The 24,673-nt window shown below is 40.9% G+C and overlaps 1 protein-coding gene across 4 annotated transcripts in view; it reads right to left on the reverse strand.

Moving 5' to 3' along the window:
• The window catches only part of hlk (hulk), a 369,077-nt gene that overhangs the window by 196,275 nt on the left and 148,129 nt on the right, over nt 1-24,673 (reverse strand). For 2 of the 4 annotated variants that reach the window (XM_067136215.2, XM_067136217.2), the window contains exons 2-4: nt 18,665-18,847; nt 12,258-12,398; nt 4,178-4,213 (exon numbers count right to left, since the gene is read on the reverse strand). In XM_067136215.2, the coding sequence (XP_066992316.1) occupies nt 4,178-4,213; nt 12,258-12,398; nt 18,665-18,847 (360 nt within the window). The remainder of the gene's footprint in view (nt 1-4,177; nt 4,214-12,257; nt 12,399-18,664; nt 18,848-24,673) is intronic. The other 2 variants (XM_067136216.2, XM_068225214.1) reach the window with 1 other exon arrangement.

The following is a 24,673-nucleotide window of genomic DNA, read 5'->3' on the forward strand; positions in this document are numbered from 1 at the left end:
CAGCTAGAGTTTTATATTTTGCTCACGGAGGAAGGAGAACGCTAACACGTGGAAAAAAAAATGATTCTGTCAGTTCTTTTCCATATCGAGAGAAAAATATTTACAGAGGAAATCAGAAAGGAGGAAAACTTCCAATGTTATTGGTTAGTTATTAATGTACAGACTATACACCGAAGAAAGTTGTCTAAATGGCTACAGGATCAACATGCCCATTGGATCACCAGCCGGCAACCTGTGAGTTGTACTACGACTACTACTAAAATGTTTTCATTCCTCCCCTGAAGGGGGAGGCGGACCTCTTGGACGGTGACTCCGTCTCTCAGTCCGGGAGATTTGTTACGGTGAAGGAGATGCTCGGAGAAGGTGAAGAGGTTGGCGGCCGTGGCCTATACTAGGAACTGATCCGGCATTCACTATAGTGCAGGAGAATGGAAAACCACGGAAAACCATTCTCAGGACAGCCGACGGTTGAGGGTAGCCGTGACGTCCAGCCCTGTCCCTTCTCCCGAATGCAGAGGCGTAGTGGCACGGTAAAGCCGTGGTCTCCACTCTTCTGCTCGGTTGGCCGGTCAGAGCGCAGAGCTGTTGGACCACGGACCAGCTGTGGCCACTCACGGGCCGAGACCAACTCTGCATTTACCACCGTGAGTTGTAGTGGAACACTTGCTTTTATCCCTTAGCGCTTTTAAGAAGCCATTGACAGCGCGTGCCTGGACTTGTAGGAGCACGTTGTTGGCCAACGGGCCCTTGACGGCTCACTTCTGAGGATTTGTTTAAAAATATGCTCCATAATAGATTTAGCCACGTAAATACCAAACAGCACTAAAAGACGAGCGTACTGCTTTAGATACTAGATACATTGCGAAGGAATAAAGCCCACGTTCTTAAGAGGTGGAGATCCTTTGGTCGTACAGCAAGTTACTTAGATTAACTGTATACACTGAAAGTAGTCAAGAGAAAGGAACACTAAGTTCCTCCAACAAACAAACAGTAACATCCTGATTCATGTATGTATTTGAAGATAGTTCAATAATCACTAGCACCATGTTCAGCTAGGCGCCAATGAAGAGACTTACGAAGACGTATTCCTCACACTTGGAGAACGCACCCGGGGATGATGTACGACAGTCACTCACTCCTCTAAAGGGTTGAACTCAACGTGAGAAACCTGGCTTCATGGTATGGCATGCGTTTGGAGATAGTGGGTTCGAACTCCATCGTCAGTAGCTCTGTGTGATTTTCAATTTCCACGCCATGGAATTGCCTAGGCTGCGTCCCAAGTGTCCATGATGATGACATTACAATGTGCGAGTCATTTCTCCCACAGATCTTTTCCTCACTATCGTATAGGGTTGTGAGTGCGGCCGACTTTGCTAGGCTGAGTTTTACAGCCTCCTATCCTTCCTGACGGCAGCACCAGTCTAGAGGGTTGTATTGAACTGTTACGTATATCTGTTATCTGTGGTGCAGTGTGCATAAATTAAGAGATATGAGCTGGTCCCCGAGTCAACAGAGACGAAATAACTGACCAGGCTGGGGAATTGAACCTGGCACCCTCCACCCTGACATTCAGTCACGGAGCAGGGCAGTTAACATATACTGACGGATTGGGAATGTGAATATCTCACCTATAGATCCTTTCGATAATGGCAATAGTGTAACAGAAATCCTTTCCGCGTTGCGAATGTAATTAATGTAGGTGAAGAACTGGATTATTAACACTAAATGCTCAATAACTGGAAAAATATTTTCTTTTTAGTAGATTCCCGATGGATTCAGATCTTCAAACTTAATAGTAGCTTGGATCTTCTAGAGCTGAATTACGGGTTTTTTAGTGACTAATTTGGCAGTCGCATAGACAAATAGAACATATCTAATCCCCTTCAGTTTTACCATCGACTCGTTAACATAAACACTTTAAGGACATTTCAGATTATGGTATTTTGCACGTTCAATGATATAATGATTCTCCACGCTACATTAGTATACGATTTGGATCGCAGATGAACGCACGGATTGAGCGATGCTAAATAGGTTAAAAGGCTGAACAATCATTCAATCAGTCACTACTGATCTGCATTTAGGGCAGTCGACTAGGTAGCAGATTCCCTATCTATTGTTCACCTAGTCTTTTCTTAAAAAACTACAAAGAATTTGGATATTTATTGAACATCTCCCTTGGTAAATTTTTCTAATCCCTAACTACTCTTCCTATAAACAAATATTTGCCCGAATTTGTCCTCTTGAGTTCCAATTGTATCTTTATATTATTATCTTTCCTACTTTTAAAAGCACCACTCAAACTTATTCGTGTACCAATGACATCCCACGCCATCTCTCCACTGACAGCTCGGAACATATCACTTAGTCGAGCAGCTCGTCTCTTTTCTCCCAAGTCTTCTCAGCCCAAACTTTGCAACACCTCCCTAACACCACTCTTTTGTTGGAAATCACCCAGAACAAAGAGAGCTGCTTTTCTTTGGATTTTTCCCAGTTCTCGAATCAAGTAATCCTGGTGAGGGTCCCCTACAATGGAACCATACTCTAGCTGGAGGTCTTACCAGAGACGGAGTGCTACGAAAACAACTCGGTCTCAGTAAGTGTTAGAAGCGTGCTCTAAAAGCAACGATAGTCAGAAAAGCCTTTGTACAGTCATTGCTATTAGAGAAAGCCTTTGCAAAAATACCACTAAATATATCGTGGAAGCTCAATATAGTACAGCGTGCGTAGACCAGATCACTTACTCTCACTTAGTGTTACGAACTCAGGAGTTATGCATTACAGTTTCCAGACCCTTTGTGCTACTTCTTTATCAACTGGTTCTGTACATTTATATTTGAGTCGGTCACTTTAAAAACCCGAAAATCAAGACAAGTGGGGCAGACTGAATAATTAATAATATAGTGGTATGTATAAGATTTTTGTTTCTGATTGAAGAAATCAAAGATGCATGTTATGGACTTGTTATATTATATACTATACTGGTTTAAATATCCATGACTTACAAATTTAAAAAACTAGTGAAGTATGTTTGATCATCATATTTCAATAAACAATAAATTCAGGTTCCATATATAAACTAACACATTTTTATCACAATAATATGCTGAACCTTTTCATCTACTCAGAAAATGATTCATATTTCAGTTAGTATTAACTTTTACTGAGAAACGGAATGTGTTTGTGTGCAACTACGCAAAAAGTTTCTGAAAAATCATCTTTTTCAGTCCATCTCCCTGTCTATGATATGGCAATCATAGGCATATTTCCAAATTCTTTGAATTCCCTCTTTATTGGGTAGATATCCTTCAAATTATTTTAAAAAAATCACATTTGTATATACATGACTTTTTGCATAAAGCGATGAATCTACTTTGCAACTTTAGTTTTCTCATTTAAAATGGGTGACTTACGGGTTTAAAAAACAACCGATTCATTTACGGATTTGTCAGTTCCTTGAACCCATTGTGTTATCCTGAGTGGTTCTTTTCGACAAAGCATCTGTAAGTAAAAGTTCTTTCAGGTCATTTCATTATCAATTATACGACGTGGGCAGAAAGAAACGAAGTCATCTGGTCCACCAAGTTCTACAGGTATTGTCTCTGGTTAATTGTCTCGACAGTTAGGTTTCAAAAGGAGGTAACTATGTAATAAAACAGAATACATTGTCTGTTAAGTGGAAAGAAAACCATAATAATATAATAAGCTGGAAAATAAGGCCAAAGTAGCTAATCCAGAAAAATGTTGTGAATAAATACAAATAGTCTGTGAACTATTACCGAAAACACTCACAGTATTACTTTGATAGTAAGTTAGCTTAAATCCATTGTTGTGGATTCGCTACCGAAGATGCGTGATTATGATACAGGGTAGAATGAAATATATGAGAGTTAAGAGCCTGCTTGAGAAAAATATTCCCAGCATTTCATAGTAGTGAGGAAACTGGAAAACACTACGGTAATGAGAACTGATTTCTCGAACAGGCTGAATGATGAGGATCTTAAGGGGTGGAACAAATCACCTCAAATATACGGTTCGGTACCCCACACTTTCACTGCGTGAGGTGTAGAAGAGAAAAGAAAAGAACAAAACTAAAATGAAGAACAGCACTGAGCCAAGCTGAAAAGGAGAGAGTTAGTTGGAGCTGAGAACTACATTGAACACAGCCTGTACTTACTGGAACCGGACGGCGGGCAAGTCTTCTCGTCGGGACCTAACAATCAGAATAATGGTCGTGAGGCACACACACAAACACACTTCAACTTAATATAAGCACTTGGGTTAGTATCCTTGGATGTTCCTACCATCTAGATGACAGCACCATCTCTCACTTTGTTCTACGCTGAGCTCCTTAGAAATGGGTGAATAGCAACAGTAACAACAGTTCTTCAAATATCGTACAAATATAATTTCATGGTTTATTTTTATAGTGCTTCTCTGTACTCTTCATGTGAAGAAATCCATCAATGTGTCATGTTTTTAAACCTATCGTTTAGGAATGTTTTCTTGGACGAACATTGCACTTTTAGCCATGAGTGAGGGGTACAGTCTCATAATAGTTTGAGAACCCCTGATCTACAGACAAGGACATACTTACTATCTGACTTGTACAAGAAATGTGAATGTGACATCCTTCTGGTTCAGGAGACCTCTAGGGACAATGCTGAACATTGACTCAGAGTAGGCAGATAACAACTGATTCTGGAAAGACCACATGCCCAGCATGGCAGCGTAATCTTCACCAGTTCTGGTACCATCGTCACCTCTGCCTCACCGTTAGAGGGATACAACTTCGAAGTGCTCATTCTGAGGACATCACAGCACAGATCACCTCATTGTACTAGCCACCAGGTGCGGAGTTCATCTTTCAGAGCCTGACAAATTCAGCTACAAGGATGTAAACTAGATGCTGGGCGATTTTCATTGTTAGAACATTGTATGGAGCTACTAAAGAACCGATCAGGATGGAGTTGACTTGAGGCAAGGGCTGAGACAAATGATTTTCAACTGATCTGTTACCCGAAGCTGTCATCCTCTTGCAGTGGCGGCAGACGGAGGAAAAAATGTAACTCCGACAACATCTTCGTGTCGTCCAGAAATGCAACACAGTGTGAGGAGCTGATGGGCAGTCCAGTCCCCCAAGCTCAGCACCACCGTGAAGCCAGAGCAAGTAGCATTCAAGAGGGGAGTTAACTTCAGAAAGGTCAACTGGAAGAGTTTTAGAAATAATAAAGCTCCCTCCACAGCGTGAAATGTGTGACTTCTTGGTAGGACTTGTCAAGAAAGTCTCTAGGAGACTATACCGTGAATATATAGAGCTCAGGACATTTCAGGAATATCAGAGAATGATAACCCCATGTTCTTACTTGCTTTACATCGCACCGATACAGATAGGTCTCAAGGCGACGATGGAACAGGAAAGGTTTAGGAGTGCAGGGCTGCGTGGCTCAGACGATTGAGGCACTGGCCTTCTGACCCCAACTTGGCAAGTTCGATCCTGGCTCAGTCCGGTGGTATTTGAAGGTGCTCAAATACGACAGCCTCGTGTCGGTAGATTTACTGGTACGTAAAAGAACTCCTGCGGGGCTAAATTCCGGCACCTCGGCGTCTCCGAAGACCGTAAAAGTAGTTGGTGGGACGTAAAGCAAATAACATTATTATTATTAAGGTCTAGGAGTGGGAAGGAAGCGGCAATGGCTTTAATTATGGTACAGCCCTAGCATTTGCCTGGTGTGAAAATGGGAAACCACCGAAAACCATCTTCAGGGCTGCCGACAGTGGGGTTCGAAGCCACTATCTCCCGGATGCAAGCTCACAGATGCGCGACCCTAACCGCAGGGCCAACTCGTCCGGTCACCCCATGTTGAACCGCTACCAAGAACTCTTTGAAAAAGATTCATTTTTCGAGGACATTGAGCTGGAGAATATATGATGCTGGCTATCGATGAAAATAGTAAAGCAAAGAGCATAAATCTGATAAAGGACCTGCACATGAAGGTGAACAAGAGGAATGCCTGGAAACTCCTGAACGATCTCAACAGAGATGCCACAAAGGTGAAGAACAGCTTCGCTGAAGTACGCGCAAATCAGGTGGAAAGTCAACTCCTCCTCAATAGTAAAATCTGCGGCAGGAAGACACACAAATCTCTGGTCAGCAACGAACACTCTCTCAAGGAATCCTTTTCCGTGGCAGAGCTGGAAATAGCCATCTCCGAGATAACATTGAACAGCAGACCTGAAGTTGATGAACCGAGAGTGGAGCAGATTAAGAACTTCGATCAGAATACACTTCGGTGGCTTCTGAGCGTGATGAACGCATGCGTCACCAATTTTCAGATCCTAAAGATGCGAAGCAAAGAGCGCGTTGTTGCGCTGCTCAAATCAGGGAAAGAATCAAATGATACAAAGAGTTCCCGTCCGGTGTCTCTAATGTACCACGCTATATCTCCGTCTCCGAAAACCTTCAATCTGTTAGTGTGCCGTTAAACAAGTAGCACACACGTACACAGACACACAAAATTTTTAATGTGACGTTACAATTTTTGTAGCTCATCAAATGCTAATCGTCCAATTTTCATTCTATTGCCCGTAACTTCGCCAATTTAAAAGCCATTTACTTTACAATGTATATGTGGTAGGCCTATGTATATTTGTATATATATCTCTTTGCCTGATAATCCACTTATTTCGAAGTACGTTACAACCTGACGTCCAACTTAAACTTTATCAAACTTTTCCCGCTCACAATAAATGCACCAAATTTTCAAACGATCGTTCTCTCCGCCCAAGATTATTGCTGCTTTGTATTTCTAAATAAAACATTTAACTCATATGAGTATTTATGTACCGTTTTTATAGAAAGGAAAACATTGAAAAAGACAGAGTGATTATTTTCACATATTTTGACTTTTACAGCATTACGACAAAAGTTGCCTCACATTATGTATCGAGATATACCCTCTACGATGTCCTCGGGTTACAATCTGAGCTCCGAGTGGGTTGTGGAACAAGCGGCTATAGTTCCGACTAGTTCTGCAGGCTTCTCTCAAAGTCTAAATTGATCCAAATAATAAACTGCGGTCAGATAGAAAATATGAACAACTTTCTTCTACTTGAAATGTTTCAGACGTAATGCCAGGTATCAAGCATAGTATTTATACTGAAACTGACATATAACGTACAGTTATGAAAATCTGTTGACTTTGGAGATGAGTAATGATTTGGAGATAAGATTTAATCTTTCCAAATATGTTGATCACACGTAGGGCTATACAGGATACCTCACACCCAGCGACTCTTTGGACAATACTTCATCCACTAGAATTTCATTGCCCACATTGTCTGCTAACAGTGACCATAAAACTTGATTTGGTCGCGCTTCCTTCTATGATAAGATTCAGTTTCTAGTAACTATAAGAAAGTGAAGTAATAACGGCGATTAGAACGTGATATAAAAGTATATTTCCACACGAAGAGTTTATATTGCAAATATTGTCAGAGTTATATAGTTCCCAGATTAATTCAGTAGCTCAGCAATTCGTAATAACGATAGTAATAATATTGTAGACTCTCCGTGGAAGATAGGTGGCGTCTGCTGTATGAGTCACTGTGGATGGATGTGTTATGTGAGTTGCAGAAACGCGCATTCCCTGAGCCACTGGAATAAACAATTCGTGGTTGAAATTGCGAATCGAAGCCAGGCCCGCTCGGACTAACGACTAGAGCGGTACCACTCAGTCAATGAGGTGATTAACACGAAACGAGAACAAAGCGGCGTTTTGTGAAAATATAGTGTATATTTCCTCGAGAACGACGGCCCACTTTAAAATCCACACCTCGGTAACAAGAGAAAAGGAAACGCTTGGGCTAAAAGCAGTTTAATTCTGAAAATATACAAATATAATAGAAAGGATATTATATCACCACCTTTTTAAATGAGATGAACTGACTTTTAGAGTAGCCAATGTACTAATGATAGCCAGTGTCTGATTGTATTGTGTCAATGTAATAGGAGACCTTGACCATAACCCCTTGCTATGTACGCTTTTCAGAAATGTTGGTACTTCTTGTTCAAATGATACTGTAGGGTGTTTACATTCAGACCAGACATGCTGTAGACTGTTGCTATTCACCACAGCTGAAGGCACAACAATGTTTAGTACTACCAACACAATAAACGAGAGATATGCTCGATTACTTTGTATTGTTTTAGCTTCTTTGAAAGGTTTAGTTAATGTCTACCGATTTGGAGCAGTTTGGAGGTCTTCGTTAATTCCGATCAAATTTATGATTGGAACGTCAAAAGAGACGCACTGATGGACGTTGGACTGAAATTTCAAGTTAAAAGCGATAATGAAAATCCTCGCTGCTTACTTTGTCACGTGGATAATTAAGATATTAGCCTCCTTACGTCTGATATTGTGGTCATTTCTCTTCTGAAGACTCTGGTGACATCCTACAATAACGAGTATTACGTAGATGGTATGAAAAGAGCAGCATTAATGTTGCAGGTTATTGGTTACGTAAACACATTTAGTGAACGGGACATATTTACAAACATCCTAAATCTCAGGACTGACAAATTGTTATTGTGATACACTGAATAACATACATAACGTACATAACATTAAATAGACATTGTTAGTTACAGTTTCAACATTTCCATATTGATCATTCGGTTAAACATGTGACGAAATATGCAATTATGAGCATTTTTTAGAAGAATGATAGCTTAAATAAGTGGCAACGGTCGTCATAGTACACGTCTCAGTAGACTGAACATCAGTTTATGTGAGATACAAAACTTAAAGAGTATTTCCTATTTCAATAACTGAGTAAATTAGCAGCAACACGGACAAGAACGACAGGTCGGTTGTAAACGACAGCTGCATTCGAAATTATATGTGACAACGAAGATGTTTCTAACGATTTCGTTGAATTATATATATTATATTAATCGTATGGCCTCAACTACCGCCGTGTGCAGACATTTCAATTTGACGCCATCTGGCTGTCTGCTCGTCAATTTCGACGTTCCGTTTTACTCTAGGCCCACCAGATGGCAGACAGAGTAAACCGGATCTCTCTTGGGCGTCTATGGCTGAGATTTAATGAATTTTGTCGGGTAAATACCAAATGTATCACCAAAGATCTTTTACATGCCGACATCGTACGACATGGAGTGTCGAATGGACTTTTTTTCGCCCTTCAAAAATCCGACTACCTCTGCCGGGCTTGATCCCACTATCTTGGGATTCGGAGGCCGACACTCTACCACGGATCCACAGAGGCAGCTGATTTCGTTGAAAATAAATATGTAGGGTAGCCTATATAATTAAATGTAAGAATTTTGATTGTAGTTTAGCGGTATAAGAACGATAAAAAAAACCCGGGGTGAATTATGCAAAAGAAGAGTTTCCGACTGAAAACATATCACCACATATGAGGCTATTGGTATCAAAAGGAGCAATCTCCAATATTTGTCAAAATTGAGTTACTGACACCATCGTATTGTACTACTAGCTTTCTACTAAACTTTGTTCTTGTATTTTGCAAAAAGGACAAGATTCTATCGTTTCAGGGCATGAAAGTACAATGTTGCTTTCAAACGGAACAATCTCCGCTACCAGTTGGAATCAAGTGGGACAATCTCCATGATTACCAATCAGCTCTTTCAGTTCCGGTCATGTGAATGCTGCCATACTGTTTCAATGGAGTTATAAAGTGAGACTGCCCTGCTTATTTGTAGGATGTACAGTTATATTGGAGGTATATTTGGTATTTTGAAACTATCTATATGAAGGTGCACGAACATATTGTAGTATTATCAGAAGAAGCTGTAACTTTCTTCTTAGTGTTCTGTGCCGCAAAACTTTACACCTGTGTCAACCACAAAAGCAAGCAAACGGACCCGGGATCAAAGGAAATCAGTTGTTGCTAGAAAGTAGATATAATAATAACCTGTGCAGAGGAGAAGGAGGCCAAAAGACGAAAAACACACTGGAAAGCGATTTCAAACTAAATTTTATGTTCCGGACGGTAAAAGTACAAAGGTTTCTGTATGTCAGGAAGCTTTTCTGAACATCCTTCATGTCCCCAGAAAGCTTGTTGTTACTATACCTGTTGAAAATCGTGGGATTGATAAGAAGACACAAATATTCTGAATTGACGTAATAAGTCAAGGCTGAGAATGGAATGGCCTTATGAATTAACTGTTTTTTTCCGTGTAGATAATATTTTCCGTCACTTTTGTAACAGTATTAAATAAACGTACCTTGTAGTGCCATTCTTGACCTTTCAGTTTAGTGTAAAGAATATAGATAATATTTTAATGGTATTTATATTCAAATAAAGAATGTCGGTATCACAATTTTGTATGTTATCAACAGAAAGAGAGCCTCCGTGGCTCAGACGGCAGCGCGTCGGCCTCTCACCACTGGATACCATGGTTCAAATCCCGTTCACTCCATGTGAGATTTGTACTGGACAAAGCGGAGGCGGGACAGGCTTTACTCTCAGTACTCCGGTTTTCCCTGTCATCTTTCATTCCAGCATCGCTCTCCATTATCAGTTCATAGCATTTATCAGTCATTAATAAATCACCTTGGGAGCGGCGACCCCATTGTAATAATAGCCTATACATGGTTCATTCAATTCATCCCTGACCCGGTCAAAGACTGGAAAACAGGTTGTAGGTTTTCTTTTTTCATTAACAGAAAGATCAATCTCCATGCATATTGATATAAAAAAGAGCAATATCCAAGAAAATTGTCCAGTTTGTATCAAAAGGGACAATCTCCAAAATAAAATTTAAAATTTCTAACAATTAATAAGATGCTTCGTTTTCTTTGATAGTTCGCATAAAACCTGTTTTCTGTATATATAAGGCAGAAACCATTCAGGTAGAGTGAATAGAAGTGCATTCAATAAAAACTTACTCCTACTGTAAAATCCAGGAAGATGGAGATTGCTCCTTTTGTTATCAATAGCCTCATATTAAAAATCCTACTTTACTTTTTTAATATCTGAGGATGTTTTTTAGTGTGTGTATGCACGTTTCTTTAAAATGCTGTGTCTATGGCATATCCAGATGAGGATAAGATTCTAAATTATTATAATTCTTATTAATGAAGATAGGACGGTTTGATCTTGTGTTCATCTCGAGAGTTATTTAAATTATTGCGTGTATTGGAGAAGAAACAAACCGGCCAGTTGTGTAGAGGAAATGTCGAAATATTGAAGTATAGTAGAATTAAGACATCGGGAGAGGAAGTTTGCTTCTCCCATTGCGTATTAGAAAATGCTCATACTTACATTTGCCTTATGGACTTATACCAAAGGATTTTGTTCATTCTTAAACGTAATCACTGTGTGAAATGCATCCTTTTCCAATAACTTAAGTCCTAGTCTTTTTCAACTTCAAATAAGTTATTCGTAGCCCATTCAAGGTAAAGTTAGTGAATGAATTACATGCGAGTTGACACAATGTTCGTTGTTCAGGATGTCTAAGTACAGCTGCAAAATGGTTTCAACAGATTGACTGCTGGATCTTCCTATTTGCAACTCATGGAGAGAAAATACTGTAGGATTTATGAGTCAGTTGGTAATTAACAGTTATATCATTTCAGATTGTGATGGCAAGGTTAGTAAGCAGTTAGAAGGGACGTTTGAAGGATGGTTAACACAGAGGTTGTACACGAATACACTGACAATCACTGGTTGTGGTTGATAACATTCAATAAAACTGATTTAGGTACTCCATGTTATATAGGGGTAGATGCTATTTTAGTCAGATATAGATCACCACATAATGTGCCACAAAATTATTTTGAATTCTATCTGTGAAGCACTAAAAGTCACTATTCTTGTTAGGGACAGCGAGTTGCACTCAACCAATTCTACAGCTAGTTGTAAAGAACAGTGATGGTGCTTCTCATTTTTATAGCGGCGGTTACATGACCGCATTTTTGTAATCCTATCTCCATATAAAACCAATAACAAGGAAAATACCATGCTTGAAGCACCCCACTTTGGGTGCGTAACAAAAATACTGATTATTAATTATAATCGATTATTAATGGTGTTACTTACTGGTTGTGTTAGTATCGATATGTAAGTATATTTAAATTACATGCTCACTTAAGTACTATTTCGGTAGATATCAGATATTATTCAACTGGTGATTCAGCCGATATAAATCGAAACAGACTTCGGCACACAAGACATCGGTGGCCTAATATTACAACAAGAACACTTACAAAAGAGAACAGCTACGTAATCAGTGTCTTCGACGATCTTTTCAAGGATCTTGGCGTTTACTTCCTCAATCCTGTCAGGAAGATCCATAGCTTCCAGACTCGTCAAGAAGTCCAACACGTTCTCTTCGTCCATCAAGTCACCTGGGGGAAGAAAATGTTAGGTTAATACAGCATGATACCAGGGTAAAAGGCTTGTTATACCACTCTTATAGGGAATGCCCTAGCTCCTGAACTTACACGAATACATTTAGCTTCATCTGTCGTTGGATTTCAAATCAGCCGCCCTTAACACATGTAAAACGCGCTGCTCGTAGGCGCCTCTAACCTGGGGTTTAGACGCTATTTGATGGGACTCAGTGGCATTTCCACCACCATCCCAAAGGAGCTCATCAGCACGAAACTGTTGGCTTCTAGTTACTTATCGCCAGGTAATACTCGGCGTTGGTTGTACGATCTACTCCATTACCTGGCCATTCTAGTGTATAGGAGAGTGAAGTGTGAAATGGAAAATATAGGATCGTTTATCTAAAATGAACGGGCGATTAGAGGTATACTGGTCTATGGACACTTCACTGGCTGCTCTGACAATGGGGAAGAAATAACGGAGTGCCCAACAAGCTGAGAACATCCCAAATGCGCTCATATCGTAGGAGCTGTGCAATTATTCTTTCCTTCCTTCGAATGACAACATTATTAAAGAACTGACTCGAACACCTCACAGTTGAGAAGCTACTTCACCCGAGTATCACAAATTTATGTCATAATTATTGTAATATTCTTCCACATTAAAAGTGACTAAATTTGTCGTAAACTTCGTAAATGTATTTTTCCAACCATAAAAACTAAATTTCATGTGTCAATTTTGGCAGTCAGTGCTTTCGTTATGGGACTATGTTGAAAAAGTGAGAAGGAGAAAGCGCCCAGACCTCCAGCCTGCTGCATTCCTTGCTTGAGCTGGAACATTTAATTGGTAATTCATAGTTATCTCGTTTAGAGGAGGAAGCATCGGACATGAAGTACCTAACTAACGTAAGTGATGAGGACATTTCATACCATCCTTCAAGCTCAAACGTTCAGCAAATATCGAATGAAAATAGAAGTGTACGCATTTTGTTGCTAGACAAAATATATCCAGTGTGGTTGGTTGGCTTTAAGGAGGCGTGAAGTTCGGAACACACTGTTTAAAAACAAACTGAAACTATTTTATACACATCAAGGTAAGGATGGCTGGATCATTTCTTTACATCCTGGACGAGACGGGTTGTGGTATTAGCAGGCCTAATAGCGATAAACAAGAGTCTGAAATATGACTGGATTCTGCACTGGTAACTTACTTCATGGAAAATGCCACAATTCACCGTATTAAGATTTATAAAGTCTTCTTCACATCAATGACAACTGAAAAAAAGTTCGTACGAGTGGAAATAATTTTAATATTAACAGAAAGTAAACAGGCAGAAATCAGTTGGCTCCTATTTTTGTAACCGGAATGTTTAAATATGGGAATTATTAATAGCTTTGATTATATGTGGAACAAGAGTAATTTAAACTTTACTAAAAGTTATAACGGCAGGCCTTTCGTTAAATTTTGATCGCTCTCTAAAGCCTAGAATTTATGATAATTCATGTACTTACGTACTTAATAATTATTGGTTTCCATGGAAGTTTGACGGTTACAAAAAAGGAGCAAATGTTAAGAAAAGCACTCGCAGTATGTGCATTTCTGACATTGTGATATATTTCTGTACTCCAATATTGCTATCAGTGTTTGAATGCTCGGTATTGTTTTCTCTTTTTACAATTTGCTTTACGTCGCACCGACACAGATAGGTGTTATGGTGACGATGGGTAGGAAAGGTCTAGAGTGGGAAGAAAATAAGGTACAGCCACAGCATTTGTCTGGTGTGAAAATGGAAAACGACGGAAAACCACCGTCACGGCTGCTGACAGTAGGGTTTGAACCCACTATCTCCCGAATGCAAGCTGACAGCTTCATGGTCACTTCAGTTTTCCACACATCTCGTCTGGTTTTATCAGCGCCACGTCAAGTTAGTTCTGTCACTTTCTGATTCAGCTGTCCTTCCCAGATTAACATATTTACCGTTTGTTGGCCATGGTTTCTGTCGTTCGCATTACCCACCCAATTGTCATTTAATGCAGCGATATCGTACGGAGTAGAGGCGAGGAGCACGAGAAAGAGGGAGAAAAATACCTAGAAAGTTTTCAAATGTGGTGTTGGAGGAGAATAGAGGAAGGCCAACTGGATCGGGCACATACTTAGACACGAGGGGCTCATACACGATGTCATCGAAGAGAAGATCAAAGGGACAGCTGGACGAGGAAGAAGAAGATTCAACATCTGGATGACATGAAAGATGGGAGGAGATAGAGAAGACTGAAAGAAGTTGAAGCCAGAGAACATTGGCGTCAGAAATTCTCCGTACGAGGACACGGACCTGCCACTAGGTAGAATACTGTATAATATAATAATACAAATTGATATCACCCGCTACAATCACGTTCCTTTCCATATCGTTTCCCACATAGCTGATTACCTCATCAAATAATTATTCCGAACCAGCGAATTTGCCTTTTCTGGTTATAGTATAGAGATAAATTTTACGCCTAGAATTCCATGTTTCTCAACCTTAACTTTTTCGTGGCTTACAAATTCTTCTTTCACCGGGATGAATACTCCCCCTCATATCATCCCTAACCTATGTCTACAATAAGTACTCCAGTTCCGTGAGATAATTTCCACATCCATAATATCAATTCTCAGCCATGATTCAATTCCTGTTACAGTAGCTGCTAAATATACAATGAGTGGCCAAAAGTCATGGGAAGACACTGAATGTGATGTTAACGAGTTGCTCCTTCGCGAGCCTTCAAAACGGCAGCAATACGCCGGGGCATCGACTCAACAAGGTGTTGGAACGTTCTGGAGGGATCTGGACCCCCGCATCTTGCACTGCTACCCACAATTGGTCTTGTGTACTTGTTGCGGGGTTCAAGCAACGTGCACCAGCATCGATAGCATCCCATAAATGCTCGATTGGATTAAGACAGAGGGAGCTGGAAGTCCAACATTGTCGTGTGTGCTCCTCCAACCACCTGCGTGCCACCACAGAGCGGTGACATGGCGCATTGTCCTGTTGATACATGGCATCTCCATCAGGGTACTCTAGGGCCAGAAAGGGATGCAGAGGGTCTGAAAGAATGTCTACATAACGTGCACCTGTCAGCGATCCCCTGCAGCCGGAAAATGGGGCCTATTTGCGACCATGAGAATGCCGCTCAGACCAGAACTGAGCCTCCTCCCGCCTGGACACAACCTTGTTGACTGTTGCCACTGTTCCATGGTCTGTTGCCGTTGTTCGCGGGCCCATGCACATAGTTGAGCTCTGTGCCGAGGTGTCAGCAAGGGGTCACGAGTTTGTCGTCGGCTGGTGAAGCCTATGCGGTGCAGTTAGCTCCTTACAGTCCTGGTAGAAATGGGTTCCAGACTCCCAACATTGAACTGGGCGGTGATCTGACTCACAGTAGCCCGTCGAGTGCCCAGTATGTTTCTGCGGAGGCGACTTCATATCCACTCTTAAACACCTGTCGTCTTCCCGTGCGGCGGTTTGCACAGGTACTAATAACATTCTCTCTGCGATACTGAAGGTCCACCCTCGACACTGTTGACCTCGGAAACCCGAATTCACGTGTAATCTCTCCCATGCGCCGTGCACCAATGATCATCTCACGTTCAAAGTCGGTAAACTCGTGACGTGTTGCCATCTTCACGACACTGGTGTCTGTGACAGACTGCTCAGCTACGTCGCAGCTAGCCGCAACGCTCAGGGCATCACCGCTTCCTAGTCCACTCGGTTTCCTTCTTCTAAACAAACCCCCAAACTTATATTGCCTGTACAAATGCGATGCAGGTGAAAGCCATCTGAGCGTAGACCCTTATATCCTAGCTACTCATTAGCATCTCAAAATCTCACTCCCATTTTCCATCATACCCTCTTCAGTCCAGTCAGTATCCCTCCTACACTCCTTCCAAGAGATCATCCATTGATACATTTAGTAAGATAGAGTGAAACGACAAGATATTCACATAATGCGTGTTAGATTGCTACTACAGCATGGGAGAAACGGAAGCTCTTTTCTGCTCAAAGTGGTGATTTGAAAGTGATTAATTATGCCGATGATATATGAAGTATAGCACAACAGCGATTGGGATTATGTCTGTAAATGGAACGGGGAGGGGTATAGCGAACCGAAACTCACAAGGAGGGATGTAGCGATCAAAAACTTGGGTACCATTTAGGTACCTCGTCTCTGAGGTATGAAGTTGCACTATTTAGCCTGGATGCAGAAATTGAAGAGTATACAGGCGTTCTATAATGTTACAGATATAAAGGAAGAATACTATATGTGGGAATAGCACTTTGCATTGTGTTAATATCGACATTTGATGCAAGCTGGATATGAGCAGATCAGAGTGAGTGTGAGGGTGCAGTCTGTAAAGGGAGTGACACTGTAGTTGGACCGAAGTAGGATATGTGATAACTTAATTATATAAAACGCTGAAATCATCATTATTATTTAATTGATTTAAGTCACTACATTCTTGTGCGGAGAAGCTTTAAAATTACAATTGCTTTCTTCCGGACACTGATTTAATTATTCAGGATTGTTAAAGAGTCCCGATACTATACTCTGAATTTTACAAGCTGACCACATGTTGTTAAAACAAATATATAGAAAAGGTTCGTGGTTACACTGTGAGATTGTTAAGTTGGAATAAATACGCTACAAGAATATTAGTTCATTTTTGAAAGTTTGTTTCTTTCTATGATCAGATACATACTCATGTTCATAAAACCAGAACACCTTGAAAGACTAGAGATAGGAAGTTCATATTCACAGGGCATGTACATTAGTATGCTCTGAAGAAATCTTTAGCATTCGAACCAGATTCAAGGTCCACATCGATATATCGGCGTACCGCCACCGACTGATAAAATGTGCCTGCGGCTCTCGTTGTCGCTATAAACCGAAGTCAATGGATCAGTGTGACTTGAGCAGATCTGCAGGATAACTCGCATACGTATATGAGGACCGTACCGTAAAATGAGCGAGTTTGAAAGAGGGCGCATTATTGGCATGAGAGAACGTGACGCATCCATCCGGGAAATATCTGCTCGGGTGGGACAACGTGTGTCAGCAGTGCAACGGGTGTGTACATAATGGTTCACAGAAGGTCGTGGAAGAAGACGAGGTGGATCTGGTAGCATCACCCAGACCCCCTCCCTCCCCCCCCCGAGAAGATCGACACCTCATCCGAATGGTATTGCAGGACAGATCTGCGTCCTCGTCGGCTCTGGTGCAACAGTGGAACGGTGTAACACATCGTACACTATCAGGAGTGACAGTCCGTTGCCGTTTATTATGGTCTGGGTTATCGGCGCGTCGTCCATTTCTCCGCCTACCTTTGACTAATGTGCACAAACAAGCTAGACTGCAATGGTGTATGGAACGACGTCACTGGGGACAGGAATGGCAGCCGATAGTGTTTTCGGACGAATCCAGGTTCTGTTTGTTTGAAAATGATGGCCGCATTTTGGTTCGCCGCAGACAGGGGGAGAGGCATCACTTTGGCTGCATTCGCACAAGACATACAACGCCAACTCAAGGCCTTATGGTGTGGGGTGCTGTTGGGTAAAACCACAAATCACAGTTGGTACGTGTCCAGGGCACTGTGAGCAGTTTGACCTTCGTGAATTACATCCTGCGACCCGTAGCCATACCCTTTCTGCACGACACCCCAAATGCCATATTTCAGCAGAACAATGCGCGACCACATGTTTCTGCACGAACGCGTACCCTCTTGTTGTCACAGTATGGCAAACTATTGCCCTGGCCCTCCCGATCACCGGACTTGTCGCCAATCGAAAATGTGTGGGATATGGTGAAACGACAGATGCGGCGTTTTGACCCAATTCCAACCCCTAAAGATGAACTGTGGAACCAGGTGAATGGCAAGGATGGCTATACCCCAGGACGCCATTCGCGCCTTATACGCATCGATGTCATCACGCATGGAACAAGTTATCAGTGCCCATGGAGGACCCAGTGTCTACTAGGCAACAGGACACATACTGAACCTAGATGAATGAAATGTAATCGTTTCTGCAGAACACACTAATGAACATATCCTGTAAATATGAACTTCCTATCTCTAGTCTTTCAAGGTGTTCTCTTTGTTATGAACATGACTGTAACTGCTTCAAGTGTAATTTCTATCCTGATGCCATACAAAATACAATAAAAATATCTAAATATGACTAAAAGCAGTTCACTGCAATTTGAGATGTTTAGAATAGCTGCGTTGATAGCTTATTAGACAGACTTACCCTCATAGATGATCGGCTCCTTCTCCCTGAAGTACGTGAGAGCAGGGAATTTGGTAATTCCATATTGTTTGGCGAGTCGCTTGTCGTTGATCTTCACGAAGTCCACACCGAAAGAGTCCGTGTCGTCATCGATCTTCTCCAGTTCCTCCAGTACTTTGTCGCATGTTAAACAACTTCTCGCATCTGTAAACGAAATAGAAAATTTATGAGCAATTACATTCTTGAGAAAGTCATTAGGTGTGGATTCCAAACATTATTAAATAGTCCAGTCGCCAAAACGATGTTCTACCACGGTCAGCTTTCTTCAGGCTTCAACTGGACAATCACCTTCAGAAAGGTAGCCCAGGTGGCAGATTCCCTATCCCTTTTCTATGTTTCCAAAGAACTTTGACATTTATCGTAATTAACCTTGATAAATTATTCCAATACCTAATTTTTCTTCTTATAAATGAGTATTTGTTCCATTTTGTCCACTTAAATTCCAACCCTATCTCCATATTATGATCTTTCTCATGTGTAAAAGATCCACTCAAGCTTATTTTACTACTACGTTCCTCGCCATCTCTCCACCGAGAGCTCGGAACATACCGCTTAGTGGAGCAGCTCGTCTCTTTAGTCGTAAGTTTTCCCACCCAAATTTTGCGACATTTACGTAACACCACTCGTTCGTCTGAAATGACCCAGAACAAACCGTGTTGCTTTCCTTTACACGTTTTCCAGTTCGTGGATCTCACACACTGGAACCATGTGGTCTTACCAGAGACTTATACGCCCTCTCCTTTACATCCTTACTACAACCACTAAATACCTTCATCACCATGTAAATAGATCCGTAACCTTTATTTACAAACTCGTGTATGTGATTACCGCAGTGGCGCCATGTTGATGGTTCTGCTCTGTGACGCTCGGTCCATTGCAGTAAGTGCAATAGACAAATCTAAATTGGTATCGCGTACGGGAAGTGCCAGCTGAGCTCGTGTGCATCCCTTACTCCATTTCCTATCAGCTTTGAAGTTCCAGAAAATGTACAGAAAAGAATACAGGTAAACATACATCTCAATTTCTAAGACCCCTGTTTCAAGGGACTCCGCAGATATAATAATAACAACTGACTTGTAACAACAGTTAAAGAGTTACAAAAAATAAAGCCTTTCTTCCGCTTATAGAAAACATGTTGCTACTATCGACAGAGGTTCCGAGACATGCATACAAATTTGAGAGCCGAATTTCTTAGTGGGGAGCGAACATCATCTGATGATATTAACGTTCCTGTTTTCATTTTCACGATTACCTGACTTCGAATAATTCACTACCATTACGGAGAAACATCTTCATGATTACTTTTAGAATGTTCATCCAGTATTGATGTAAATTCATTTTACGTGTTATCTCATCTTGCTAGCTGTATTACGAAGAGTGAAAATTTGCCTATTAAAACCTTTGCCGAAAGGAGGTCAATTTAAACAGTGGAAATAGTTCTCCGTCACAGTGTGATCTAATAGCAGGATGCCACCCGGAGCAGTGACATTTCAATACAAATCGTTAAGCCAGATATTTCTTTTCACATCCAGCAAGACAAGGTCGTCCCAAAGAGGGTGATAGTCCAAGAGAGGAGAGCATGGGAATAACAGCCGCGCCTGGGGAGGAAACGTCAGTTCCAAAAAATTGGGACATCTCAGTGACACAGCTTTTCACAAACACGCGAATAGGCCAGCCGTGCTGCAAAGCGTGCAGATCATACAGAACCTTATTGGTAACCCTTAGCCACCTATCGGAGAGAGCTGTAGTTAAGTGTGCTCTCATGCTTTCAGCCTAATGTTCCGTCGATCACAGATCGAAGCAAGGTTGTCAGATCACCAGTGTCTGAAAGAGTATCGATCTTTGGCTCGATAACAACACACAATATGAAGGATGGGATCGCTAATCGCTGTATATTATAACTTTCATTCTGGTGGTTCTGCAGCTCTGCAGATCGTATTATGAGACGTACCTTGATTAACCCAATGAAGATCTTTCCTTACATTAACACTTAGGTATTTACAGTGATCTCCATTAACACAGCAATTACAACCGAGAGGACTTTTTCTCACAACCTGACTTTTCATCCTGTTTACTTTCATTTTCCTGTTTCAGTCTCATCTTTGATAATATAAAACTGACTGAGGTATGAGCAATGCTAGTAACAAGGAAGTTTCCTGTTATGAAGCTATGAACCGAAGACCTCGGTGCTGACCATTGAGCAGGACTTTGTATAAAACAGGTGTCTTTCGGGTCACAGGGTCCTGGGTTTAATTACCAGGCGGGTGGGGATATTAGCCGCATCTGCTTAATTCGTCTAGCTCAGGGACTAGGTATTTGTAATTGCTTTGATGCACACAACTCATCACACATCCGGCCGTAAAACTGGACCTAATCCACATGAGCTCTAGGGAAGTGATGTGAAGACAGACAGGTGGCTAAAGTTTCTGCCTCGTTTCACTCAGATATTTCTAAACCTGGCCAACCAGCGACATTAGCGAGTAAGAAGTTACGTTTTAGCTGATTAAATAGGCATTATCGCGCAATAGGCTACGCACTAAAATGCTGTTTGTCATAATTTGACATGCAACGGATTTTGAACTTTACATGTTTAGCAGGCATTTTACGGACAAGTTGGTTCTGGGAACAATTCAACATCCTTTAAGGCCTTTCACATGAATAAATCTGAGGAAGTGAAAGTTCTTATCATCCTCTCCATATCTTCACGTCCATGAGGCCAGCTCTGAAGTCTTCATTGAACTGGCATAGACACAAATGCCAACGCTTGAGTAATGTTATCATATGGCACGGGATCTTGTTGCACTTCAAACTTTAAGTCCTTACTAGGGCCCAGGTGTTTCTGGCCTAAAAATGTATTAAAATATGACAATAAATATGACTTCAAAATTTTTGGTAACTTTTTTGAAATCTTCAAGCTTTTCGCGCTGTTTAAATTAATATTATATTGAAAATATACTTTTTAAATCTAACATATTCAATAATAAGAAATAAGTAATAATATTAATTTTTATTATATTCTGAATTTATTTAATTGCGGTACTCAATACAGAGGTAACTCTCGACTCTGCACAATGAAATAAATGCCACATTTTGATGGGCGATCAGAAATAATTACAACAGCAAATTACATACATTTTAAAGTTTTCAAAGAAGAACGATATTCTATTTTCACGCAACATTAGCTTGTAACGGGGAAAAGAGCGCTCAACACCGCAGGACATATTTGAAATACGTGAGTTCAATTGAGGCTCACCTTTCTGTCTCTTTCTACGCATCTCCCTCTTTCTATACAGCTTATCCTCTTAATTAGCATAGATATATATTTCTAAGAAAGACAATTGTATCAAATTACCGACAACAACTAGGAGATATTAAAAATCCGTCTCTGAGACGACTGCAAGCAGGTATACGAAAATGGAATTAAAAAGATAAAAATATGACAAAAATACAAGAATTGACGGGGAAATACGACGATAATATAAAAAATGACCGGAAAGTGACAAAAACGTTAAAGAAGCCAAAATATTAATTTATATGACCCGTGAAAATTGTATAATTTTAGTTACCGTAGATAAAATCATGCTTAAGTTGTGTTTTCCATGGAAGTAATATAAAGAAAAAATACGACATGTCTTAAGCATGCGGGCTCTAGTCATTACAGATGTGATCAGCTTGGTATGAACATGTAATTTAGTTGCGGCACACGGCTTATGAGCATTCCACTTTCCCCTGAAAGGAAAGTATCCTTTTCAGACCCGGTTTGCAACTCGACCATAACTAACTTCAATCTTAGTCGAATGAATCAACGCGTCTGATGTTTTCATACTCCACCGCGTCCCCCGCGGCTCCGAGGCAACGCAAACGTTACAGGAAGAAATCTACGTTAGATGCAATGAATGCTGCAGGTTGACAAGGGCCCATGGCGAACTCTGTGAGAAATGGAAATAAGCAAGCAATTTGAAGGGATGGCAGTGGCCCGACATGAAAATTAGAAGTTACAAAATTAGGATAACAGTGCGAAAATTATGTTAATCATAAAATCACAGTCATAATAAAATAGTATTTACATCTTTATAACGAGTTGAAGACGAAGAATATTCACAGGGACACACAATAAAGAAACGTCCCGTATGTAAACAGAGAGGAAAAGCATAACATTTCATTCCTTGGCTGAGTGATCAGCTTTGAGGGTCTAATTCCTCTAACTCGGGGATTGGGTGTTTGTGTATCTTCCAACACTCTCATATTCATACTCACACAATTAAACACCACATAGTCATGTACCAATAGGGTAGGGCATCTGGCCGTAAAACGGGACCAAGTTCACAATTCGCACCCGCGACCTCACCTCTGCGACCGGTGTAGACATAATGCAGTAAACGTCAAGTAGGAAGTTAATATGTTAACAAGCTACCAAGTTAACGATGTGCTTGTTGGAGCACTGCCGGCGGCTGGTCCATGTCTTGTACCAGCCGCGCTCATGACGACACGGAGCATATGATTTTGTGTGGACCCTCATTACTACGAACAGCAAAACGTCCACCGCGGAACTCGCGTTTGCTTATTACTTCAGAAGCAATTCACCGGATACTCTTTCTAATAACACAATGCATCCTTCACCAAATGGAGCAGGAATAACACAACATATAAACGAGAGTATTTTGTCTGTACATTGCTCAGAATTTTAAAAAAAGAATGGTATTTCTGAATCGGTCGTGTCCTCAGCAACAAGAAAATGCACTTGTTTTATTTTCCGTCATCTTTGCCTGACTGTGCGCGCATCACGAAAAAATGGCTGAAGAGAATTTTAAGAAAATCGGTATGTACAGTCGGGGAATGAGGCATTACAATCTAGGCTATAAATAATTATATTCACGCTGAGTGAGATGGTAGTTTAGGGGATGGTCTAAAATTCAATTCACCCGGCGAGTTGGCCGTGCGGTTAGGGGCACGCGGCTGTGAGCTTGCACCGGGAGATAGTGGGTTCGAATCACACGGTCGGCAGCCCTGAAGATGGTTTTCCATGGTTTTCCATTTTAACACCAGGCAAATGCTGAGGCTGTACCTTAATTAAGGCCATGGCCTCTTCCTTCCAACTCCTAGGCCTTTCCTATCCCATCGCCGCCATAAGACCTATCTGTGTCTGTGCGACGTAAAGCCACTAGCCAAAAAATCAGTTCATAAAAATCTATGTTATTAGTGGTCCTATCGATAAATACTACATAACTTAAGTTATATAGAATTACATTTACAATCATTCATGTCTTGTAGATTTTTACCGTACCGGCTATGATAACAGAGATACTGATGAATTTCGATTTTTGTTGTTACGGCCATATCAATGTCAAGCCACGAGAAAATGGGTGAACAGAATTTCAAGAAAGTCGGTATGTGAAGTCGGGAAATAAAGCACTAAATAACTGTATTCATATTGGATGAAATGGTGGTATAGGGGAAGGTGCCTAAAATTTAATTTTGAGATAGGCTACCCATGTTATTATTCAACTTAATAACATCTTATTCACAACGTGTACATGACTTCATCTAGAATTCTGTGAATTCTACAATGTAGAACTCCGTAGCGAAGCACAGATACACCAGCTAGTTTTGTAATGCAATCTTTGTGTAGGTTTGAACAGAGGCCAACTCCTGCTTCTCTGCTTAGTGCTAAAGTGGGACTGTTCTACCGTAGTTCGAATACCGCAGGTATCCAGTGTTCCTTCACATGTCTGTCCGTACAATTATTATCGGTATACGTACACGTCTCAACAACCTCTTCAAGTACTTATGATAGAACAGTATTGCTGGGTCCATCAAGATCCTATTAATTTCCTTGTAGGGAATGAGGAAGACCATAAGAAGAACTCTTTTTATCGCAGGGAATTTACTAGAAATCACACCAAATGACTGGTGATATCTCCGTTATGTTATTAGAATTATTTTAAGCAATATATCACAAGGAAGTAGACA

The sequence above is a fragment of the Anabrus simplex genome, chromosome 1, assembly GCF_040414725.1.
Source record: "Anabrus simplex isolate iqAnaSimp1 chromosome 1, ASM4041472v1, whole genome shotgun sequence".
NCBI classification, from domain to species: Eukaryota; Metazoa; Arthropoda; class Insecta; order Orthoptera; family Tettigoniidae; genus Anabrus; species Anabrus simplex.